Source organism: Chionomys nivalis, chromosome 4, assembly GCF_950005125.1.
Source record: "Chionomys nivalis chromosome 4, mChiNiv1.1, whole genome shotgun sequence".
In the NCBI taxonomy this organism is placed as follows: Eukaryota; Metazoa; Chordata; class Mammalia; order Rodentia; family Cricetidae; genus Chionomys; species Chionomys nivalis.
Genome location: NC_080089.1, coordinates 45,149,043 through 45,173,468, shown reverse-complemented (window position 1 = coordinate 45,173,468; position 24,426 = coordinate 45,149,043). Strand labels below are relative to the sequence as shown.

At 44.4% G+C, this 24,426-nt stretch overlaps 1 protein-coding gene across 2 annotated transcripts; it reads right to left on the bottom strand.

Annotated features, from left to right (window-relative positions):
- Positions 1 to 6,504: 6,504 nt before the first annotated feature.
- On the bottom strand, positions 6,505 to 24,001 carry Bud13 (BUD13 homolog). 2 transcript variants are annotated; one of them, XM_057767698.1, is made up of 10 exons: positions 23,855 to 24,001; positions 20,166 to 20,256; positions 18,678 to 18,762; positions 16,783 to 17,538; positions 14,240 to 14,457; positions 13,099 to 13,201; positions 12,637 to 12,775; positions 12,243 to 12,427; positions 11,994 to 12,075; positions 6,505 to 6,798 (listed from the first exon to the last, which is right to left on the bottom strand). In XM_057767698.1, the coding sequence occupies exons 1-10, from the start codon at positions 23,995 to 23,997 to the stop codon at positions 6,705 to 6,707; spliced, it is 1,896 nt and encodes a 631-aa protein (XP_057623681.1). In that variant the 5' UTR covers positions 23,998 to 24,001; the 3' UTR covers positions 6,505 to 6,704. The 2 variants fall into 2 exon arrangements, with proteins under 2 accessions (XP_057623681.1, XP_057623682.1); XM_057767699.1 differs by lacking the exon at positions 23,855 to 24,001 and adding an exon at positions 22,640 to 22,688.
- Between the last annotated feature and the right edge of the window lie 425 nt (positions 24,002 to 24,426).

The following is a 24,426-nucleotide window of genomic DNA, read 5'->3' as shown; positions in this document are numbered from 1 at the left end:
TTTAGGAGACCCTGAGAAAATGTAGATAATGTTCAAGTCCTGGAAGAGCTAGCTGTTGTCCAGTCTCAATGTGAAGGGTTTATCTGAAGTCCCAACTGGAGTAGTCTATGAGGCTGAATCATCTTAGCTAACTGTTTTGAAGTTGTCCTGAACCGTTTGTAATCCAAAGCTGATCTTTGGGTGGTGTTTGTCAGTTTATGGCACTACCACAATCCAGGTGGATTTGTTGTTGCAGCGTCCCATCATCTTCTTAGAAACCTCAAAGGTCACTACCAGGAATGGTCATGGGTCACTGAAGAAAACTTATAAACTCCAAATGTCACATTCAGGAGATCTCCAAAAGGCTAAAGAAACACATTTTGTTAAGTACATCCAGGGTATATAAACTGCTTCAGACACAAGCCCAAAATCACTTACAAGAACTAGATGAAGCCTAATTCTAGAATTAGTTAGAACTCATATGACCACTAATATCAAGTGAGAAAGTCTATACATATATTCCTATAATTTTTGAGATATTTATACCTTAATAAAAGTTTTAAAAAGTCAAAATAAAACCAAAGGATTATAAGATTAGTGATAATAGGAAAGTCCCATACCAGGTGGCTCTTCAGATATGAGACAGAGATTTTGGATTTTCCTTTAACAAGCATACTTAGTTTAGAGAAGGAGAGTCACACTCCAACTCCAAAGCTTTAAGTTTTAATTGAATTGGAACTGCAAAAAGACCATTTGCCTTATATGTCTGTAGAAAACAGGAAAAACAAACATTTGGGAAGATTTGTAAAATTTTATCCTGTTGGAAATGTGCCATTATAGACCATTATATACCATTAGGCCAATTTAATCTTTTTTGGGGAGAAATTTTCTCTTAATGATTCATCCTTTTTCTTGCAAGGTCTTATTTGTTCAGTGGTCTTCAGATTCCTTAGTTGGATGCTTTTATTCTCCTGGAAAGCCAAAAACAAAACTCTGCCTCAACCCTAACTTTGGGGAGTTTCTTTTTTGGCAGGTTATATCTGATAAAATAAAAGGCATTTGTTAGTCTTACAAGTGAGTTTAGATCAAATGACCACATTGTTTAATGAATTATTGCCTCTCCTAATCAAGAGGTCTCTCTTGTTTGAATCTAATTTTTATCAATCTTGATGGTAGTTTTTCTTCTCTTATGCAAACAAAAGCAAAACCTCTTCCCCAACATAACACATATCCTGGTTTCCATCCTGAGGTCAACATATCTTTGAAGTACACAGGCTGATTTAATTCAGTAGTTGTTTTTTACTATCCAATGTCTCTCTGCGGCTATCATTCCTTTCTCATTAGCATTTAAAAATTTAAAGTTAATAAAGCATTGTGTAATCTATCTCTTGGGGGTCTTTATTAGCTTTTCTGTTTATTAAGCATATCTTTTAAAGCATAATTATATCTTTCTATAACTACTTGTCCTGTAAGATTGTGTGGTATACCTGTAATATACTTTATGTTGTAATACACAAAACATTGTTTAATTTTACCAGAGACATATGCTGGAGCATTGTCAGTCTTAATTTATACAGGATTTCCCATAATGCCCATACATCTAATAAATGTTTAATTACAGAATCAACCTTTCCAGAACTCCAAGCAGTTTCCCATTGACATATTAAATATGTATCTATGGTATAGAGCACATACTTTAATTTTCCAAACTCCACAGAATGAAAAACATCCATTTGCCAAATTTCATTTCTTTGGGTATCTTTTGGGTTACTTCCTTCAGGTAGTAGAGTTTGTTTATACAAAGAACAAGTAGGACATTTCCTAATAATTTCCTTGACTTGTTGCCAAGTGATAGAAAAGTATTTCTTCAAATCCTTGCTATTAACATGGTGTTTTTTATGAAATTCTGAGGCTTCTAGCACATTTCTTACCAACAGCTTATCAATTTCATCATTATCTTGTGCTAAAGGGCCTGGTAGATCTGTATGGGATTTAGTATGTGATATATATATATGGTTGATTCTAATAATATATTTAATTATATATTAATTCTAGTAATTAACAGTTAATTCTGAATCTTATGGAATAAGTTCAATGGGTTTCAATATGTAAAACAACTCTATGCATATTGAGAGCCAGTAATATATTAAGAGGTTCTGGAAAACCTAATACCATAATAGCATAAAATTCTGACTTTTGAACAGAATAAGGGCTTTGAGCCACTTATTTCTTCTGACTTATTTTTCCTGACCTGCTTTTCCTGATTTATTCGCATCAGTATAGTATGTATAGAGGCTCCAGAAATTGGTGTTCCTCATACAATGTGAGAAAGAATCCAACTAGTTCTTTTTATAAACTGAAATCTCTTACTTTTGGGATATTTGTTGCTACTCTTCAAAAAAAATACTACTGCAAGCTCTTTTGAAACAACTGGTTCTCTAAATCTCTTCAAATATTAAACTTTTACAGGATTCCAGCTAACTTCTGTATAGCCTTGGGGATGCCTATCATCTGGTGGTCATTCTTGTATGATAACTACTTTCCTAGGAAAAACCTGAGTTGATCAGTCCAGGTCTCTGCCTGGCCTCCCTGCCCCCCAGCCCCCACCATACACACATCACTGTCTACACTACTGTGCCAATAAGTGGCTAGGACCAGCTTTTCCAAGTGCTGTGGCTGACAAGGGGCAGGACCACCACAACAAGTTACTGAACATCAACATAACTTCAGGTGTCAGCCCAGACCATAGGCATCCACAAGGCCTTTGGTGGTAACTTTCTAACTGCAGTAGGACCACAGACCCAGACCACATGGTGTTCCAGCTCCACCTCTCTCCACGGCGAATCAACTGCTCTTTTTCTCTCCCATCTCTCCACTGTGTGCTCTATCTCTCTCATCTATCACATATTTGGTCCTTCTAGTGGCACGTGTCACAGGTGAGTGGGTGGGCACTTCTGGCCACCCCAGGCTGCCTTTGATGTTCTTTTTAAAATTACGCTTTTTGTGTTTGTGAGCAGGTATGCATGTGAGAGTATGGAGGGTCTTTCCACCATGTGGGTCTCAGAGAACAAACTCAGGCTGTCAGGCTTTATAGTAAGGACTTTTACCCACCGGACCAACTCAATAACAAAAACCGGTATTCCAGCCTAAGAATTTTTAACTATCAATTTCCATAGCAATAGGTACCTATATTAATTTACTTCTTGATTTCTGCTACACAGTGATTCCAAACTATAGATATTCTTATATGTAACTAGTTCATACATGTTCCTCTGAAGGACATAGCCAGTGAAACTACTCTCGTGTGCATGTTAGCTTGTTTTTGAAAGAGGGTCTCCCATGGTCCAGCCTAGCCTCTGATCCTGGTCTTCCTCCATCCATCTCACAAGTGTTAGCATTATAGTCACAGGCCACCACGTTCTGCTTACATATCTAGTTCTGTATAGCAAATTAATGTTTGCCCCCTCATGCAAATTACCTATTTCAGGAACCTATTTCAGGCACTGAAGCATCTTCTAACAATAACTCACAGATGAGAATCATGTAAAGGTGAGGGACTAGTTACCAAATACAAAATCTACTTTATTATTCTAGTTTGGGGTATTGAATCCAGGGTTTACACATGGCACAAGCTGAGTCTACCACTGAGCCACACTTTCAACACTCCAGAAATAATTCTATATATGAAAAGTATATACAAGTCAAGTGTGGTGGCACAGGCTGCTAATCCTGGTACTCAGAAGGCAGAGGCAGGTGTATTTCTGTGAGTTCAAAACCAGCTTGGTCTACATAGTAAGTTCCAGAATAGTCAGAGCTATAGAGTGAGACCACCTCAAAGAAAGGCAGTGGCACTATTAGATGTGGCCTTGTTAGAGTAGGTATGACCTTGTTGAAAGAAGTGTGTCACTGTGGGGGTGGGCTTTGAGTCTCTTATGCTCAAGCTATGACCAGTATCACAGTTTACTTCCTATTGCCTGTGGATCAAGATGTAGAACTCTCAGCTCCTTCTCTAGTCCCATGTCTGCCTGCCAACCACCATGATGACAAACCACTGAAACTGTAAGCTACCCCAATCAAATGTTTTCCTTCACATGAATAGCCATGGTCATAGTGTTTCTTCCCAGCAACAGAAATCCTAAGACAGTACATACACACATATTTATACACATGATATACATGTGTATCTACATATACAGGGTCCTTATATATACATGAAAAATGGGCAAAGTCCCTTAATAAACAAGAAAATACATAGACACTCAACATCATTATGGAAATCAGAATCACAGATTTACACCTTCCACCCATAGGATAGCTGTAATAAAATAGGATGTACAGACAAGGATACAGGAAAAAAAAAAATCAAAACTCTCATCTACTCTTGGGAAGAAATCTGGAAATTCCTCAACAAATTAAAACATGGAGTTCCATATGACTTAATGACCGCACTCCTAAGTCTGTATATGTGTGTGTTTGTGTATATATATCATACATACATACATGTGTATATATATGTACATATATATACATACACACATATATTTCTAAAAAAAATCACCCACCAAAACCCTTGTATATTGGTTATTCATTGCAGCAATATTTATAACAATCAAAAGTGGAAATATTTTGTAACCATCAAATCGTCATTAAAATGTGTGTGAAAACCACACAGAAATATTAAGTTAAAAAGAGAGGTGATGTTGCAACACAACTAGAGTTTGGAAACATGTGACATGGAAGTAGCCAGACACAAAAGGCCACGTTAGATGACAGCTGCATTCACATGACAACAATGTCAAAGTAGAAATCCTGGGAGGTGAGAAGTCAGTCAGGAGTTGTCCAGGGCAAAGGTAGTCAGGGGAGTGACGAGTGACCAGGAACGGAAACAAGCTTCCAGTATCCATACAATAATAGTACTTCAATACCATTGTTCTGACGGCTGCACAGCTCCAAGCACCAAAACACATTGATTCTACACTGAAAGGACCATATGCTACATAATTTATCTCAATAAGGCTACAGGGGTTTTTGATTTTAAGAAAACACTGAACATCATCACAGCTTCTTTGAGTCCCAGAGCTAGAGCTGGTGGCTCTGCTTTTGCAGGCTTGGGTCAACTTATACATGAGAGCTGCGCCTAAGGCAGCTTCCTTTGCTGCTGGTATGGAGAAGGCCTCTGCCTTCACATGGCCCCTGGAGGGCTGCTGGAGTGCCCACTGGGAGGACACCTTTCTTCACACCAAGCTATCCTGGAGGGGACTGCAGCCATGTCTTTTATGAACTTTCAGAAGTCACATGATTCTGACACATCCTATTGGGGACACAAGCTAGACCTACTTACTCTGGGAGGGGACTACCCAAGGGCTTGAATGCCAGAGAGCAGGGACCAAAAGAGCTACCCTGGAAGATAGCTACCAACTTGATGCTGATGGAAACAATGATACTAACAGCTAAGAATTTTGTGGCATTCACTATATGCCAGGCAGCTTTAAACGCACAGTAAGCCCATGAGGTAGGTACGGTCCTCTCTATTTCACAGAAGTTACAGCACAGAGAAGTTAAGCAGCTCACACCTGCTAGCAAAGGACAGCCAGAGTCAGCTTCCAGCAGCATGGCGCCACTGCCCAGCCTTACAAGACCACATAGCACTGCTTCCCAGTCTTACTTCCCATATGTGCTGCCCATCTACAGCCCTCAACCAACACCGGCTGATACTGAGTTTTCATTCTCCACGAGAGCTGTGTGGCCACACTAATAGCTACAGAACAGAAAATGGTGTAATTTACATTTAGTTAACTGGGAGTGAGGCAATATCCTTACTAGCTATCTCAATTTATCGATTTTTTTTTCCAGTTTTCAGTTGTCTTTTCCTTCCTGATTTGTACAGTTCTGTCATACAGTCCATCCTTCATGTATGCAATCCCTCATCATTGTTTTAGACTGCCAGTGCTTTCTCGGCATCTGTAGGCATCTTTAGCTCTGACATGACCTGCTTTGTTGAAGGGAGAACCCTGCATTATGCAGTAGTCAAAGCAATCACAGCTTGTGGTTTGAACTGTCTTCACATGGGGTGCAACCCATCGCTTGCTTCTACCAGATTTTATTGCTCGCTGTTGGGGTCACAAGCCCAGGGCCCCTCGTATGAGCCATCTTCTAGCTTCACGGCACTAAACTTCATCTGGGTCCATAATGGCTTTAGGACCCACTTCACTTCTGTTCATACAATAATAAAAATAACAATAATTTTCTGAGCCCCACTAGCCACCTTTCCCACTAACATGTAGCACCCACTACCCCATCACACACCAGGTTCCAGGATTCCTGAACCTGTTTTAACACTAAATTCTGATTTGCACAGAAGAACGACTGCCACGCCTGCAGGCTTTACTCACATCACTCACTAGGTGAAGGAAACACCCTTCACTAACACTCCCAAGACCCCAGGGAGTTCAATACTAGCTGGAATTCTTCCCCAAGCAGAATACCCAGTTAGGAAATGATTACAAAAAATAAATATGTGTTTATTTTTAAAAATAAGAAAAACACCGGCAAAGAACAAGCCCTGGGATAGAGAAGTCACTGTGTCCTGCCAAAGCCAGTCAGACAGCATGGACACAGCCAAGGGTAGGTGCCTAGTCCAAAGGTCAGAACTGACCACGAGTTGCAAGACGATGTCGGGCTGTCCTGTGCCACCACCACCACAGTACCACACAGCCTCGGAGAAGCTACATGTCCTCCACACTCCACTTGTAGGCAAGCTCCTCCACAGCCTTCTTGCTGGCGAGCCTGGCAAAGCGCTTCTGTTCGAAGCCGTTGGATCTGCAATCAAAAGAGAAGTTTTAGTCAGCAAGAACCCGGAATGTTTATTTTAAAGTGGACAGGGAAGTTACTCAAGGGAATACATCTAAAACATATGCAATAACATCAAAGCAACAAAACATGCAAATTAAGCATTTCTCAGTCCCTGTTCAGACCTATCGCCACACTTAAAGAATTATTTCAAACCTTCACTACCTATCGCCACACTTAAAGAATTATTTCAAACCTTCACTATTCCCTACAAAGGCTCGATACAGTTAGGCCTGAAATCTCAGATACGCCAAAGACTGAGAAGGAAAATCACAAGTTCAAGTCCTGCTTGGGTTACAGAGTTAGCCCAAGGTCAGCCTAACAACTTCTTGAAGCCCTGTCTCAAAAAAAAAAAAAAAAAAAGTAAAATAGCTAGGCATGAAGGTGAACACCTTTAACCCCAGCACTCAGAAGGCGGAGGTAGGCAGATCTCTATGAGACTGAGGCCAGCCTGGTCTATAAGAGTGAGTTCCAGGACATCCAGGGCTGTCTCAGGAAAAAAACAAAAACCAGTAAAATGAAGGCTGGGGATGTAACTCAGTAGTAGAGATAGAGCCCCTGCCTAGCGTGCACCAGGCAGCTGAACTCAACACACAGCACAAAAACAAAGACTCAACTCTCTCGACTGCTGGTCCACAAGCTCCATTACTTAAGCATGACTGAGTTCTCACTGGAAATTAAGTGCTATGGATGCGGCTGAGTGACACAGCACCCGTTCTGACAAACTCAGACAAGTGGCACAGACAGATGGGGGAGGGTAGTAAAAGGATCAGGAAGGACTGAGCAAGCCACCTTGTGGGAATGGCCCCAAACCTCAGTCTGAAAGCAACAGATGCACAGGCATAGGAACAAGACCCTTGGCCTGGGCAGTGCTCACTAGTGTGGCCAGAGCCTAGAGTGTGACAAAGGGAGTGGCCATGAGTCAACACTGGACGCCAAATCCCCATGAGCATAGGACACGGGGGGGGGGGGGGGAACAAACAAACAAACAAACAAAAAATCTGGCAGAGGCAGGCAGATCTCTGTGAGTTTGAGGCCAGCCTGGTCTACAAGAGCTAGTTCCAGGAGAGCCAGAGCTGTTACACAGAAAAACCCTATCTAAAAAAACAAAACAAAACAAAAACAAACAAAAAACATTTCATTGGGGAAAGTTGAGTTAAAATTGCATTTTAAAGACAGCACTCTGGAGATGTGTGACAAGAGAATTACTATAGCCGCCTGGGCAACAGAGGAAGGTAGTGATACCAAGGATGGCAACAGGGACATGAGAGGCAAAATCAGCAGGATTTTGGCTGACTAGTCACAGTCAAAGGAGGAGGTCAGTGGGCCTCACCAGTTAGTCACCATAAGACCAGATAAATGGGGATGCCATCTCACAGGCTAACTAGCACAGGAGGGAAGCAAGCGTAGAGGAGTATGCTCTGTACGTGTGAGCTGCATCTGAGGCACCCCAAACATGCATGGACAGAAGACTCCACCATGCTGATGAACACACTAGTCTGCGTCAGACTACAGATCTGGAAGCATGGACAGACAGACAGATAGCGGCTGGAGGCAGCCTGAAGAACAGTGAGGGGCTACTGATGGAGAACTGAGAAACCCCAGAGACTAACAGAGAAAGGGTCATTCAAAATGGGGTCAAGACATGACAAGGAACCAAGAACAGGTCATTATGGAAGCCAATTCAGGGGTGAGGTTTAAGTAAACCGTGAGTGGACCACAAATCTCAAATTCCCTCCCCACCCTTCTTTCTCTGCACTGTCACCCCTTTCTTATTTATTTTTCCTATGAGACGAAACATTTGTACACATACAAAAAATACACATACTTCACACACACACACACGAGAACTCTGGGAGAGAAAATGACTGAAAAACATACTCAGAAAAGAAGATTAAATGAATAATAATTAAAAAAAACTAGATTAGTCAGGCATGGTGGCACACACCTTTAATTCCAGCACTCAGGAGGCAAAGGCAGGCAGATCTCTTTGAGTTTCAAGGTCAACCTGGTCTACAAAGTGAGTTCTAGAACAGCCGGGGCTGCTATACCAAGAAACCGTGTCTCAAAAAATCAAAAACAAACAAACAACAAAACTAGGTCTGTAGAGTTCTAAGTCTGGTGTGCAAAGAAAGCCAGAGAAATGAACAGCAGCAACGGCCAGCAGCTGCAACAAGAGCCACCTCTGCGTATGAAGCAAGTAAGACTTCAGGAACACCCACCCTCCTGCCAAATGAACTGTAGGGTGACCAGAAAAGCACAGCAGCCAGCTAGCCAGCAACCACAGCCTCTCTATGGCTTTCTACCCACAAGAACTGGAGTCTTAGATTCCAGAAACAGCCTGAGGGACAGAAGACAACGCCTTAGGCCAGAATAAGGTGGGAAGTAGATTCCAACCCTCAAACAGCAATTATAAAACCTGCACAAAATAAGTTGCGATTGAAGGCCTGGGTGAGTACTAAAGCAAGAAAAAAATCCAATGGGAGTCGTTCTGCCAGAGGGCAACTTCTCAATCTACACAGCAAAAGTAGGCCACAGGCAGAACCATGGCCTGACTAGCTTGAGGTGTTAGTGGCAGTGGGAAGAGATGCTACAAAATTAAATCCTGAGAGGGAGACACTGCAAAGGGGATTGACCTAATTATCTACCCCAAACTTCACAGCAAGCTTTGGAGAATCACTATGCATGCACACAGGATATCCTACAGTGAAAGTGTTAGCCAGTTACGGTGTTACCAGCATGTAATTTCAACATTCAAGAGGCTATGGCAGGAGGACCCTTGAGCTCAGGGCAAGCCTGGGCTACATAGTCAATTCTAAACCAGACTAGCCCACAGAGTGGGGTCCTATCCCCAAAACAGAGGGGAGAGATTGGGGAGGAAGAGAGTGATAGGCTGTCAACAGAAACCAATCCTGTGAATTGAAGGTTGCAATCAGCAGAAAGGACTCAAAACACCATTTATATATATTTTCCAAAAAGAGAACGCTGGTAAGCAGATGGGAAATCTCGGCAGAGATATGCAAGCCATCAAATGGGAATTCTGGAAGCAAACCAGCTGAAACAAAACACAACTGATAGCAACTGACAGAAAACAACTAAGACATTAGACCACAGGTTTTGGAAACTCCAATGCCACCTTAGCTTAACAGATTTTATAAAGTGCCATCTTCCCAAGTAACTGCAGAACGTATGTCAAGTGCAACAGTCACAAGGGAGACTCAAAAGAATATGAAATATCCTGGACCAATCCATTGTGCATTTCAGAGAAACTTCTCAGTATACCAAGCGATTTTCTGACAGTGCACAGTGAAACATCACCATTTGCAAGTCTGAAAACTCAGCAGATCTACATGTCACACACGACCAATACATGCAATAATACCATGCATGGGCAAAAGATGCAAAGCATAAAACGTCCATGGGCTGGAGAGATGGCTCAGGGATTAAGATGACTAACTGGCTGCTCTTCCAGAGGACCTGCGTTTGAGTCCCAGCACCGTATTCTAATTTCGTCTCAGGGGACGCCCTCTTCTGGCTGCCCCAGCATTCTTCCCGCATAGACATAAAGGCAGGCAAACAACCACATACAAAAATAAACTTAAAAGAGGGGGGCAGAAAGAGACTATAAATTGTGTATGCAAGCAATGGTGGCACATGCCTTTAATCCCAGAACTTGGCAGGTAGATGTCTATGAGTTCAAGACCAACCTGGTCTATAATAAGAAAATTCTCTCTACACAGAGAGAGCCTATCTCAAAAAAAAAAAGAAAAAAGCCACAATGACCATAAATTTTAATGCAAAACTATCAAAAGCTCTTTGCATGTTTCAGACCCACATAAAAGTGTAAGGTGCTAGGTTTTGTTCTTTGCTTTATACCTCCCTTTTCTGCTGGTGACATGACAGACCGTACTTCCCTCCTGCACTTCATCTAAACACGTCACAATAGACAAATCCCGAATCTAGCTCTCTACTATAAGCTAGACATTCATTACATATGCAAAAAGTTAAATCAATTCTGTCCTTTTGGTTTGTTGGAAAATAATTATTTTCCATTAAATGTAATAGTAATTATATTAGCATATAGGAGCTTCATTATTTTACATAGTAAATAAATGCTTTTAAATATATACTTAAATTTTTAATATAGTGACTATAAATATATAATCAACATAAAAAGCTTTTGGGGATCTTCAATAGTTTCTTTCAAAATTATATACTTGTTCATATGGGCACACACACACTAAGTGAGTGTGTGGAGGAAGGAACAATTTTCAAGAGACGGTGCTCTCCTATCACGTGGGTCCCAAGACTTGAACTCACATCATTAGGCTTGGCATCAAGTGCCTTCACCCACAGAGCCATCTCACTAGCACAGAGTATAACAGGGTCCTGAGATTTACAACTCTGAGAATCATCATACTAAATGCTAATGTCCCGTGAGGGCACTGAGATGGGACCTGTGACTGGCAGCAGGCAGGAGCTGTCCTGGCAGTCAGGAAGCCTCTTGAGTACTCAAGTGAGGCACTAGTAAGTAAATACGTGAGGTGGCAGGGCTCAGACATTACCTTGGACTTCCTCCTAGGACAGCGAAGAGAATTCCTGGTAAAGGACACAACACAGAGAAGGATGCAGCACACAAGCCTTGCCCATCCTCTGGCCAATGTTTGAAACAAAGTGTGTCCTGTCAGAGCTGCTTCGGTTATCTGTCCCAAGCTTTTGAAAGGACATGGAAAGGAATAGAAATACCCCAAACCTTAGAACTGACGCACACAAAGCAAGAGAGAGTGGTGACAAGCATAGATGGATCTAAGATGGCACAAAGCCAGCTGTGGTTCCCATGCCTGCATTCTCAGTACTCAGGAGGTAGTGCATAAGCTGAGATCAGCTGGGCTATGTAGTGAGACACTGTCTCAAAAACAAAACGAAAAAAGAAAAACAGAGAAGAAAGGTTAAGGCAGGCAAAAGAAGGCTGGATGGTGGTGGTGCATACCTTTAATCCCAGCACTTGGAAGGCAGAGGCAGCTGTATTTCTGTGAGTTCAAGGCCAGCCTGGTATACAGAGCAAGTTTCAGGACAGCCAACATTACACAGAGAAACCTTGTGTCAAAGGAAGAAAAAAAAAAGAGCCAGGCAGAAGAGAGAAGAAAAACAGAAAACACATCTACCTGTCCACTCCATCCCAGCGGTATCCAGGCCAGATATTGAATCTATTGGGAGGAGGTGCAGGACCATTATAGCGAGGCCTCACTAAAGACAAAAATGAGAAAAAAGAAATTAGCTACTGTCATAATTTGATTCAGAACTGGATGGCAATGGGAGAATTCTTCATGAGAGAACCCAAGCTTCCAACAGGCATTCCAGCTGTGTCCATGCCCTCTTAACCCACCTCCAGCACTGGCAACTCCCAGTCTCACCTTTCTTGTGCTTGTTCTCCTTAGCCTTATTCTTCTTAATGAAGTTGGCCATCGGGTCCCCCTCTCTCTCTTGTTCTCTCAGCATCCGATCCAGATCTTCATCATCGATATAGCGGGCCAGAGGCTTCTGCATCTCCTTCATTGCATCTTCTACATTCTGCTGCTGCTGCCGGCTCTGGGCAAGCCTGGGCAAAAAAAGAAGCATCCTGGGTAACCATTTCCTCCTACATTGAAGGACTGCAATGCTACTCTGCAGAATTTCCTCTTTGTAGCAGCAGAGGCTAATAGTGTAAAAGCTCAGAATCCCAGCTGGAGGTAGGAGCCTACCATCTCTCAGAGACTCAGCACCTGAGGCTCATCCCCAGATCAGCTTTGTGCTCAGAGGTGCTCTTACCCTTTGCCCCACTGGGCATAAAGCTCATCTCGCTCTGAGTCCTTCTCTGCTTTTCTCCTCTGCTCCAGGCGTTCCAGCTTCAAATTCCTCTTACGACCAGACTTGTCTCGAAACACCGTTTCAGCGAATTCAAACTGAGCTATGATGGGAAATCACATTTTTGAAGATAAACACCAAGCATCACAATCAAATAACATTCTAGCACTCAAGACCAGCTGCTTGGGATCTTCATGCTGGTAAGAACTCTGCAGTCAGGCCACAGTGGCTCCTATCAACACAGGAGAAAGAAGCACGGGGAAAGAGCACTTGGATTACTGAGGTCGAAGTGCTGACAAAAGCCCGAGTAGACACATGGAAGCAATGAAAAGTTTCAACTAGCAAATACAATAAGCCACACTTAAAAACAGAAAAGACAGAGAGCTACACGAGCTGGAAGTGGCCCCTGAATACTCTCGTTTGTACCTCCAAGGGCTGTGGTGTCTTGGTCCTGTTTCTTGAGATCCTGCTGCTCCCGCTGAACATCAGTCACCAACCCAGTTTTTGCTCCAGAATACATACGTGCAGTCTGTGAAAGGAAACAGGAATACATGTGTGCAGTCTGTGCAAGAGAAGAGGAATACATGTGTGCAGTCTGTGCAAGAGAAGAGGAATACATGTGTGCAGTCTGTGCAAGAGAAGAGGCAACAGTCAACACCGTGAGGCAGCTAGTTGCTTGTATGTCTGATCATCAGTAATAGACAAACCAAAACCTCTAGTTTCATATTCTCATTATTGACCACAGGCTCACACCATAGGGAGGAATTTCTAATCTCATGAAACACTTTATACTATTAAATTTTAAAGTAAACAGAAAGAAAAACACACAGCACATAGAAGAAGAGGCTAAGAACACGCAAGCTTTCTTTCTCTTTTTAAGATAGGGTCCCATACAGGACAGGCTGGCCTTGAACTCACCTATGCATGTTTCAGAAAGGAAGCTGAGGATTAAAGGAATCAAGTTTCTTGCCCAATCTCACAGATACTAAGAAGCAGAAGAAGGATTTAAAGCTATGATTGGTTTCCTGGGGTTCTGTGCTTTCAACTGCACTCTGCAAGCTGTATGCCTCGTCTTATTATTAAGAAAACAGGCGGTGGCCTGATCATCCTATCAGGTGGGAGGATGCAGGTGGGTCTGAAGTTCAAGGCAACCCTGGAGTACTCTCAAAAAAAAAAAAACAAAAACAAAACAAAAAAAAAAACCACAGAGGTTTCTGGAAATACTGAAACTTGTGGCATTACAAGGTATAAGCTGGGCACTCCTGATCCAAAACTGGAAATACGCAGCAGTCCATAATCCAAGATACTCTGAGCATCATTTTGTGCAGTATCTGCAAAGCCTTCAAACCTTCAAACATCTGAATAAGGCATCCCCAAGCCTCTGCTTACAAGTACAGCTCAAATGAGTCAGAGCCATGCTGCCTTCAGAGAGAAGTTCCAGAAGTGCATTTAACTCACACTTACTGAACTGAATCTTGACTCTCTGGCTGCAATGTTTTTGGTGTCTGTAAAGATAGATGGGAGGAGAGATGTGTCTGATAAAGACACAAGTCCTGGAAATCCCTACCTTCTTCCCGGGACGGGGACTCCTTCGAGGAGGAGAGAGATCAGAATCAGAAGATTTGGTCCTCTGTCTTCTCCGGGGTGGAGAGAGGTCAGAGTCAGAGCTCCGGCGTCTCTGTCTATTCCGTGGCGGTGACAGATCTGAGTCAGAATCCTGGTGTCCTGGATTTTGTTTTTGCCGTGGAGGAGAAAGGTCTGAATCAGAGGATTTTTGGCAGACACCTAGGTAGAAAGGCAGTCAAAGTGTGACTCCTCTGTTTCCTAGGTGAAGAGCGTGTATGAAATCTCTGGGTTAAGAGAACCTAAGGATTAAAAAATGGGATGGTTCAGAGGTAAAGTGAACCAAGTATGTAGGGCCCTGGTTTTGGTCCCAGCACAGGTAGAAAAAAGGAGGATAAATTAACCTCCTTGGAAGAATATTTGTAAGAAGTTACCATGTACCAGGTGGTGGTGGCACACGCCTTTAATCCCAGTACTTGGGAGGCAGAGGCAGGCAGATCTCTGTGAGCTTGAGGCCAGCCTGGTCTACAAGAGCAAGTTCCAGGACAGGCTCCAAAGCTACAGAGAAACTCTGTCTCAAAAAAAAAAAAACCCAAAAACAAAACCTTACCACACTGGGGTACTCGGCCATCTTTTTTTTTTTTTTTTTTTTGGTTTTTCGAGACAGGGTTTCTCTGTGGTTTTTTTGGAGTCTGTCCTGGACCTAGCTCTGTAGACCAGGCTGGTCTCGAACTCACAGAGATCTGCCTGCCTCTGCCTCCCGAGTGCTGGGATTAAAGGCATGCGCCACCATCACCCGGCTCTCGGCCATCTTATAACAAAAATAAACAAGCACAGGAGACACGGAGAACAAAGTCAGGGGCTCTGTGTCCTGGCCACCAGTGTCTAGGGACTTTGAAAAGTATGTGAAATTTCAGATATTCATCTATACTTTGGTCTACCACTGCCACTCTGTCCAGAATCAACAGACAAGTTTGGAGTCAGCCCTCGTAGTATGGCAGAGTCAGGAAGGCCTGGAGTATGTGCTGATATCCTCAAACTCAAGAATAATAAAGTAATTTATGTGTTGCTTTCATTGGTTGAATAAAGAAACTGCCTTGGGCTTTTGATAGGGCAGCATCTAGGCAGGCGGAATAAACAGAACAGAAGGCTGGGAGGAGGAAGGCAGACAGGGAGAGCCGCCATGAAGTCGCCAGGTCAGAGACTCTGAATCTTTCCCAGTAAGCCATGACCTTGTGGTGATACACAGATTAACGGAAATGGGTTAGATCAGGATGTGAGAGTTGGCCAAGAAGAGGCCAGATATAATGGGCCAGACAGTAATTAAATTAATACAATTTTTTTTGTGGTTATTTCGGGGGTTAAGCTAGCCAGGCAGCGGGACACAGCCCGCCCCTTCTACAACAGTTCGGCGCCCAACATGGGGCTCAAACCCACGACCCTGAGATTAAGAGTCTCATGCTCTACCGACTGAGCAGCAGGACACAGCCCACTCCTTCTACAACAAAAGTAATTTAACTTTAGAATCAAAACAGTTGCTAGAACAAATGCATAGGTCTGCTCTCGATGACAGTGTCACTGTTTACCTCCTGTAGTGGGTACCAGGTTGTAGCAAGGGTCACACATTCTGACCTAGCAAACAACTGCTCAGCTTTCTAGGAACCTGTCACTTAAATCCCCAAGAGATCTAAGATAAGAAACAATCCATAGTTGTTCCAACAGTATATGTACAGGATGACTGTCAACTATCCTAAGAGCAAAGCTAGAAATAACCAAAGCATGCAATCTCAGAAAAATGGCTGAGTCAATTTATATAACATAAAAAGGTTAAAAATAAAAAAAGAAAGAAAATCACAGTAACATAACAATACCTACAAACCAGAGAAACTTTGTTGAGTGGAGAGAGCAAGCAAGATCACACACAGCAGGTATGCTCTGCACAGCCAGGCTCATGCAAGATCACACACAGCAGGTAAACTCTGCACAGCCAGGCTCATGCATGATCACACACAGCAGGTAAATCTGCACAGCCAGGCTCATGCATGATCACACACAGCAGGTACACTCTGCACAGCCAGGCTCATGCAAGATCACACACAGCAGGTACACTCTGCACAGCCAGGCTCATGCATGCCAGAAAGCACCCAAGGCCCTGGCTACAACACTAACAATAACGGCGTCTGAATGACAGTTGGTGAAAACCTTCCTGTGCATTCTATTCACAGCTTCATTTGCATACATTATTACTGTATGTGTGCGTGAGTGCAGGCGCCCACATGTGGAGGACAGAGGACAGCATTCAGAGTCGGTCTTCTCCTTTCACTGCACTGGTACAGAAAATTCTTTTACCCACAAAGCCACCTCGCCTGCCCCATCAGTGCCTTTTTATGGGGTACAAGGGTGAGCAAGAGCACATAAGAACTTTCCTCCCTACCCCTGGGAGTTTTTAACTCTACGCCTAGTCTCTCATGTTTCAAAATGTTTCCAAGGAAACTCACTCTCATACTCACAAGATCAAGTTCCTCTTTCAAACAGCCATATGCTCACCTTTAGGATCAAGCTGCTTCTTAGCTCCAACATGAGCCTTTGCTTGCCGTTTCCGTGGAGAAAGGTCAGAGTCCTGCCCATACTTGGAGAGTGATGAGTAAGAGGGTCCCAGCCCCCTCTGGTGTACGGTCTTGCTAGAGGATCTTTCCGCAGCTTTACTACTTTTGGTTTTGGACAGTTCCAAACCAGGGGAGTCATGACGGGCCCTCCTGAGAGGCTGTGGGTCTGAAGTGTCAAAAGTCCTCCTATGTGTGGCTGTGTCAGGGGAGTGGTTATGGGCCCTTCTGGGGGGAGAGACACCCGAGGAACCAGGATGGCCTCTTCTAGGAGATACACCTGAAGAATTACGATGAGACTTCCTGGGGGGAGAAGTGTCTGAGTCATGGCGGACCCTTCTAGGAGGAGATGTGTCTGTGTCATGACGGGATCTTCTTGGGGGAGAAGGATCTGGGGTATCATGACGGGATCTCCTTGGGGGAGATGGATCTGGGGTATCATGACGGGATCTCCTTGGGGGAGATGGATCTGGGGTATCATGACGGGCCCTCCTGGGAGAAGATGGATCCGGGGTGTCATGACGAACCCTCCTAGGAGGAGATGGATCTGGTGTATCATGATGGGTCTTCCTGGGAGGAGATGGATCTGGGGTGTCATGACGGGCCCTCCTAGGAGATGGATCTGGGGTGTCATGACGAACCCTCCTAGGAGAAGATGGATCTTGCTCATCATGACGGAAATGCCCATCTTCACTGTGGTCTAAATACAAAAGCAAACAGTCAGATTCCCCACAGAGCGCTGTGCACATCTCACACAGTTTAAAAACATGGCCCAGGAACACCTATCTCTGAACTACTGGAAAAGCCCATAAGGTCTACCTGGCTCCTGTGCTTAGGGGCAGCAAAGCAGCACTCACAGACAACCTAAAGAGTAACTCCTCTCACTTCCTCCCAAGACCCCAGTGTGCAAAGCACTTAAAGCACGTTCATTCATAGTACTCCTATAGTAAGCAGGGCAGGTGATCGTGTCTAACAGACATGAAAACAGAGGTTCTGGGGATCCCCTAAGGCCACCATTACTCAGAGGAGACACGTCCCCATCCCAGTCATTTCACTCCCAATCCAGTTCTCCCAGTGATTCCTGCTGCTATGCAGTCTAGATCAGTTACAGGCTTACTTACTCCTTTTTAAAGGCACAGTGACTAAACTTGTACACATCAAATGAAATGTACTAAGTATTTAGTCCATGCCACTATGCTCCCCTTTTAAGAGGGGAAATCAGGAAAAAAAGAAAAAGAAAAAAATCAAACATTAACTGTTATCTACTGTGCAGCAATGCTTTATACAGATTTCTTAACTCTCACAAGCCTGGGAAGCCTGGGCCTCCATGCTCTTCCTGTTACTCATATGGTCCTTCCAAAGTCCTGCTATTACCAGCTGCTTCCTCTTGTGGACCAGGGAGGAACGGGGCTAAAAGACTTCTAAACAGTCATGGTCTAACAAGTCAGTCTCTAATGGCCCGTGTCCTCCTCCAGAAGTCCTGACACCTTTTCCCCATAATTGTCATAATCACTGACACAATGAAACAAGCAACGCATTCCTCTAGAGCAGCGCTTCTCAACTTCCTAATGCTGTGACCTTTAACACAGTTCCTCATGTTGTGGTGACCCCGACCATAACATTATTTCACTGCTACTTCCTGTCATTTTGTTACTGCTATGATTTGTAAAATAAATATTTATAATGTAATTTGTAATACGAAATAATATAGAAGTAATATGATATAATATCTGATAGGCAACCCCCAAAGGGGTTGAGAACCACTGCTCTAAAGCAAGAAGGTTTACAGGGACCTGCCCTATAGAGCAGACATTTGGAGTATCTGCTGCTGACTCTCACCTCCCAGGAGCTTCCATTTGGCACTGGAGCGGAAGGCCTCCATCTGCTTCACCTCTTCTGGACGCTCATCCACAAACTCAGCCACCTGCAGGAATGGGACACTGCAGTAAGAGACTGCACAATCCGGCCAAGGAGCACTCGTCACAAGAACCTCCTAACACACACAGGGCCCACTTACCCTTGTGGCATCAGGAAACATGTAGCAGTGCTGTTTCTCTTGGCCCATGAACACTGTCACTCTAGTGACTGCAGGCCTTCCTCTGACCAGTCACTCTCCCTCCAGAGATAAAATCATACAATCCTTCTTAGTAACCATGCTGGCACACGGCCATGTATGAGTGAAAAGCTCACTCCTTCCACATTTTTAGCTTCCACACGCAGCGAGAACACGGCCTTCCGAACCTGCCTACCGCTAATCAAAGATCCGGCCCTTACGAAGCCTTTCCTGTGTCTGTCACAACGGCAGGTCTTGAATCCAACTAAAGGGAACTACTGGCCACACACCAAATTACACAACGTTCAGAGACAGCCTCCAATCTTCCTCATCAATGATAAGTGACCACTCATAGAATCCTCCCCGATGCAGAACTCACCTTTCAAGTCAGTCCCTGTATTCTGCAACAGCAAAAGAACATTCTTGGCTTTACTGAACCCATATCTTCCCTCAGAGAACTTCTTTTCCTCCGTCCTAACTCTGACCTCTAATCCCTTTCCGAATAAGACCTTCAGCGTGGCTGCAGCTATACAGAGCAGCTGTGCAAGCATGATTCTCCTATTCAGTTCTTTACCATAATCCTGCCAAGAAAGAGCCGAGGCCACCGACCAGCAAACTGTGCCCCAGAGAAGGTAAATGGCCCTAGGCTAGCCAACCGTAAAAACGGAATTCAAACGCAGGCCATCATTCCTCTGTACTACTTCTGCTCCCCAAGTCCCACCATCACTCCTCATATAATCTACTCTGAGCTCTATCCCTGAGCGGTCCTGGAGACCAGGCTGGCCTCCAACTCACAGAGATCCGCCTGCCACTGCCTCCTGAGTGCTGGGATGAAAGGTGTGAGCTCCATCACTGAGCTCAATGCCCTTATTTCTAGAAGCAGGACTCAAAGGACTGCTCTGAAGACTGAATGAGATCCTTTGTGTTCGCTCGGCAGTGCCTGGTACACGGTTGGTACTCAATAAACTAAGTCTACCTAAGTCATCCCTGCATGCAGAGAACTGCTTGTGTCTCCCTCTGGTCATCTATCATTCCCGAACAGTGCTAGGCTGGAAGATCAAAATTCAAAACCTTCTGCTGAAAATTCATCACATCCACACCAGCACACAGTCAAATCACTACTTTGGGATCATTTGTACGAGCATCATAGACAAAACAGCACCAGACAGCTCTTCGTGTCACCTCTTCCCTTGCTCAGCTTTAGCCACAATGGGGAGTCAAGGATGAGACACCTGAATCATTTCAAAGTTCCAACAAGACTCCAAGATACATACCACAGGCAAATCTCCATCCTCTTCCTCCTCCTTTTCCGGTTTAGTGGCAGAGATAGCTGCCCAGCCCACATCGTCATCAACAATCCGCATTCTAGATGGGAACAATAAAAGGCTCAAAAAGGCACTCTTTCTGGGACACAGGCTTATGTACACTAGCCATTGGTTTTTTCACATTTATTTATCGTGTGTGTATATATGACCGTATATTCATGTACCACAGCACGCATATGGAAGCCAGAGGACAATTGCAGGAGTCGTTATCTCCCTCCACCGTGTGGGTTCAGGGTGTCTGAACTCAGGTTGTCACGTTTGCTGGCAAGCACTAAGCCATCTCACTGGCCCCGTATTGGCTTTTAAAGTTCAAAAGTATGGCTCAAGCCGGGCGGTGGTGGCACACACCTTTAATCCCAGCACTCGGGAGGCAGAGGCAGGCGGATCTCTGTCAGGACAGGCTCCAAAGCTACACAGAGAAACTCTGTCTTGGAAAAAAAAATTTTAAAAAGTATGGCTCAGTCTTTGTCTATATGGACTGTTACTGTCAAATCACCCCATCACTGTCCATCATTAGTTTTGTTTGTTTTTGGAGACAGAGTTTCTCTGTATATTATAGCCCCAGCTGTCCCAGAACTCACCCTAGAGACCAACCTGGCCTCAAACTCAGAGATCCACCTGCCTCTGTCTCCCAAATGCTGGGATTAAAGGTGTGTGCCACCTCCTGGTCTATCACTGTCCATCTTGGATTGAGTCAAATTTCTTACTCTATCAGGTTTTACAAATGCAGTCCCTTCCCTCTGCCAGGCCCACTCTCCTCTACCTTAACCAGGGATCTCATTTTCTTTGGGTTCTGACACTGAATAGCTTTCTTGGATGTATTTTTCTTGTTCATTGTCTCCTACTCCCAAGCTGTAAATCCCTCTACACACTCTTAGAATGTTTTCATATGTATTTATCAAACAAGTTAAATCAATTTGTTGTATCACTGGTTGTATAAAGCCCACATTCCCTTTAAACTCTAAGTTCCAACAGCCAAAGGCTAGGACATTCTTTTATTTGTTCACTTCCCCCCCTCGGATACGCTCCCTGTGGTTAGGTTCAAACCCTGTTCTCCTGCCCCAGCCTCCCCTGTGCTGGGATTGTTAAGTATCTACCACCATATCCTGCTGACTAAGTCAGTCTTGTTCATCAAGGCCTCTTCAACACAACTGTCACAGGACATAGTCAGCCCTCCATATCAATGGGTTCTGCAACTGCATATTCAACCTACCACAGACTAAAAATACCCAGAGAAAAGAAAATTACCAGGCCAGGCAGTGGGGGCGCATGCCTTTAATCCCAGCACTTGAGAGACAGAGGCAGAAGGATCTCAGTGAGGTCAAGGCCAGCCTGGTCAACAAAGTGAGTTCCAGAACAGCCAGGACTGTTACACAGAGAAACCCTATCTCGGAAAAACAAACAAACAAACAAAAAAAAAAAACAAAAAGAAAAAGAAAGAAGGAAAGAAAGAAGGAAAAAAGAAAGAAAGAAAGAAAGAAAGACAAACAGAAAGAGAGACAATTACCAATGTATTGAACAGATACAGACTTTCTTTGGTGACAATGCCCTAAACAATGTAACAAGTACTGGTATACCATCTGCCTTAGGGCTCCTGCTGCTGTGACAAAACACCTTGATCAAAGGCAAGTTAAGGAAAGGATTTATGTGGCTTACACTTCAACATTTCTTTTCATCACTGAAAGAAGTCAAGGACAGGAACTCAAACGGCAGGATCCTGGAGGCAGGAGCTGATGCAGAGGCCAAGGAGAAGTGCTGCTTACTGGCCTGCTTCCCATGGCTTGCTCAGCCTGCTTTCTTATAGAACCCAGATAACCAGCCCAGGAATGGCACCACCCACATGGGCTGGGCCCTCCAGCATATATCACTAAAGGAGAAAATACCTTACAGTCAGATCTCATGGAGGCATTTCCTCTGCTAAGGCTCCTTCCTCTGACTACCCTAGTCTATGCACAAACCCAGCCAGCACACCATCTAAGCTGCAGTGGGTATTGAAAGTAACCCAGAGATGATTTAAAGAGGATATGAATAGTTTGCCCGCAAGTACTGTATCATCGTGTGGAGGAATTTAAGTACCTGTGGACTTGAGGAACCAGTCCACTGAAGGATGACGGCAGCCAATAACGTGATCCACACAGACGAACTGTGCTGCAAAGAGGTATTTGAAAAGCCAGGAACACAGGATGCATCTTTAATCACAACAGCCATTTTAGATAAACAGTAGTGTTCAGGGTCACTGCTTTAAAGCTTTGGACACAGAGTCTCAGAGAGATGAACTCTCTTGCCCAAGACCACCCAGGCTATAAACATAAATAGCATGGCTGGGATTCAAACTCTAGTACTGTTACAAAGCTTAAACTTTTTTCCCTGCATGGCATTGCTTCTTCTTATAAGGATGTCAACCCACTGAATTTGGCACCCACCTTAACTGGATATAGGCTCAACTGGTAACACCGCCAAGATTCCATCTCCAAATGATGCCAGGCTCAAGTTCCAAATGAAGATAAGTCTGGGCAAAGGAGGAATTAGTTTACCCACTTCAGTGGGCCACAAAATTTTCTCAGCTGAGATATGGGAATAATACTGTTAGATCACGATGCTATCCCCATGGAGGGGAGGGATGAGCCACGCTTTATATTCTATCTAGCACCTTCTCTAAACTGCTAAGCTCCTAGCAAGTAGCACACCCAGGGTGGGTGTAAGAATGGGATTAGCTGGGCTGGAGAGATGGCTCAGTGGTTAAGAGCATTGCCTGCTCTTCCAAAGGTCCTGAGTTCAATTCCCGGCAACTACATGGTGGCTCACAACCATCTGTAAAGAGGTCTGGTGCCCTCTTCTGGCCTGCAGACATGCACACTGACAGAATATTGTATACATAATAAATAGGAAAAAAAAAAAAGGAATGGGATTAGCTTCTGGAGTTTCGACCTTCTTAATAAGCTGCTAAACTTAGGGCCGCTGCTCTAAAGTATATAGGGAATTTTCCTTTGTTGGATCTCCTATCCCAAACTTTCCAGGTTCCAGGGGCCAAGTCACTACAGGGTATTTCATCCGAAATCTGCCTCAGCACACCTCACTTTCGAATCTGGAAAGTAAATTACTTAAAACAGTGTCTACTTCATCATCCCAAGGTTCTGAAAGTTATACAGTCGAAGTTTGTGGAAAGAGGCCAGACACATGAGATGAACTGCACCCATGTTAATTGATACTGTTAGTAGATAAGAGTAACAGGACTTGGATCTTTGATTCCAGATCAATTCCTGATACTTTGAAGCCCCCAGAAACAATTTTTAGACCCTAAAATAAAATTTAAAAAAAAAAAAGCAAGCCCTGGGGCTTTGAATGAGTTCCACTATTCTGGGGCAAGACTTTCCAATCTGTTCGACGGACAATGCAAGGTTACAAAGGCGGGAAAACAGTGAGGAAAGTTCCAGCTAGCCTTAACACATAGAAGGCGCTGCTCAGAGGATGAGGCCTGAGCTGCCAGCGGTGGCGGACAAGCTCGTCCCGGAGCAGTGGAGCGGGGCCTGGGCTCCGGCCGGGGTCGGCAGCGCTCGGAGCGCCGCGCGGGCGGGGAGGAGGAAGAGCTGCGGCCGAGGCGCAACGGGGCAGCGCGACGTCCCCCCAAGTCCACTTACCCCTTGCCAGCGGCGCCTCCCGGCTTCGGTCGTTTTTTGCGCCTCTTCCGAACGGACTCTGAACCTCCTTCCAGGCCGGCATCGGCACCAGACAAGTAACGCTTCAGATACTCAGCCTTGGAGACCGGCGGAGCTGCCGCCATGGCAGCGGCGAGGGCGGAGCAACGGCTCGGCGCGGGGGACAAACTTCTACTGGAAACGGATGGGGGTGGAGCCAGGAGCGGAAGCCCTAAGCGTGAGACTGATGGGTGTAAAGACTCCTTTGCAGGGTGTGGGTGGGTGCCTGGGTGGGTGTGTATGTAAGAGGCTGGTTTTGCTTTCCTGTTAGGACGCGTACGCTCAACACCCTCAGCCAGCATGGTCCCAGCCAGAGGCCACAGGCCGATTAACTAGATCCTGCCCTGATGAAAACTCAGATCAGACAGAGCACCTGTTTGAATATGGGGCCCGATCATAACTGGGGGCAAGTTATTGAACAGCATTTTAATAATGGATGCTGTGCCAAACGCTTAGAAGTGTCCAGCACAATTAGTTTATTCCCGCTATTTTTATTGGTATAAATTTTTTTTGGT

Bases quoted from the DNA above. Each gene is read 5' to 3' on its own strand.
- Bud13 (XM_057767698.1), bottom strand. From the start codon at position 23,997: ATGGCGGCAGCTCCGCCGGTCTCCAAGGCTGAGTATCTGAAGCGTTAC. The intron at 20,257-23,854 runs GTAAGTGGACTT...GTTCCCATCTAG, and splicing joins GGAGGCGCCGCTGGCAAGGG to AATGCGGATTGTTGATGACG. The intron at 18,763-20,165 runs GTATGTATCTTG...CCATTCCTGCAG, and splicing joins AGGATGGAGATTTGCCTGTG to GTGGCTGAGTTTGTGGATGA.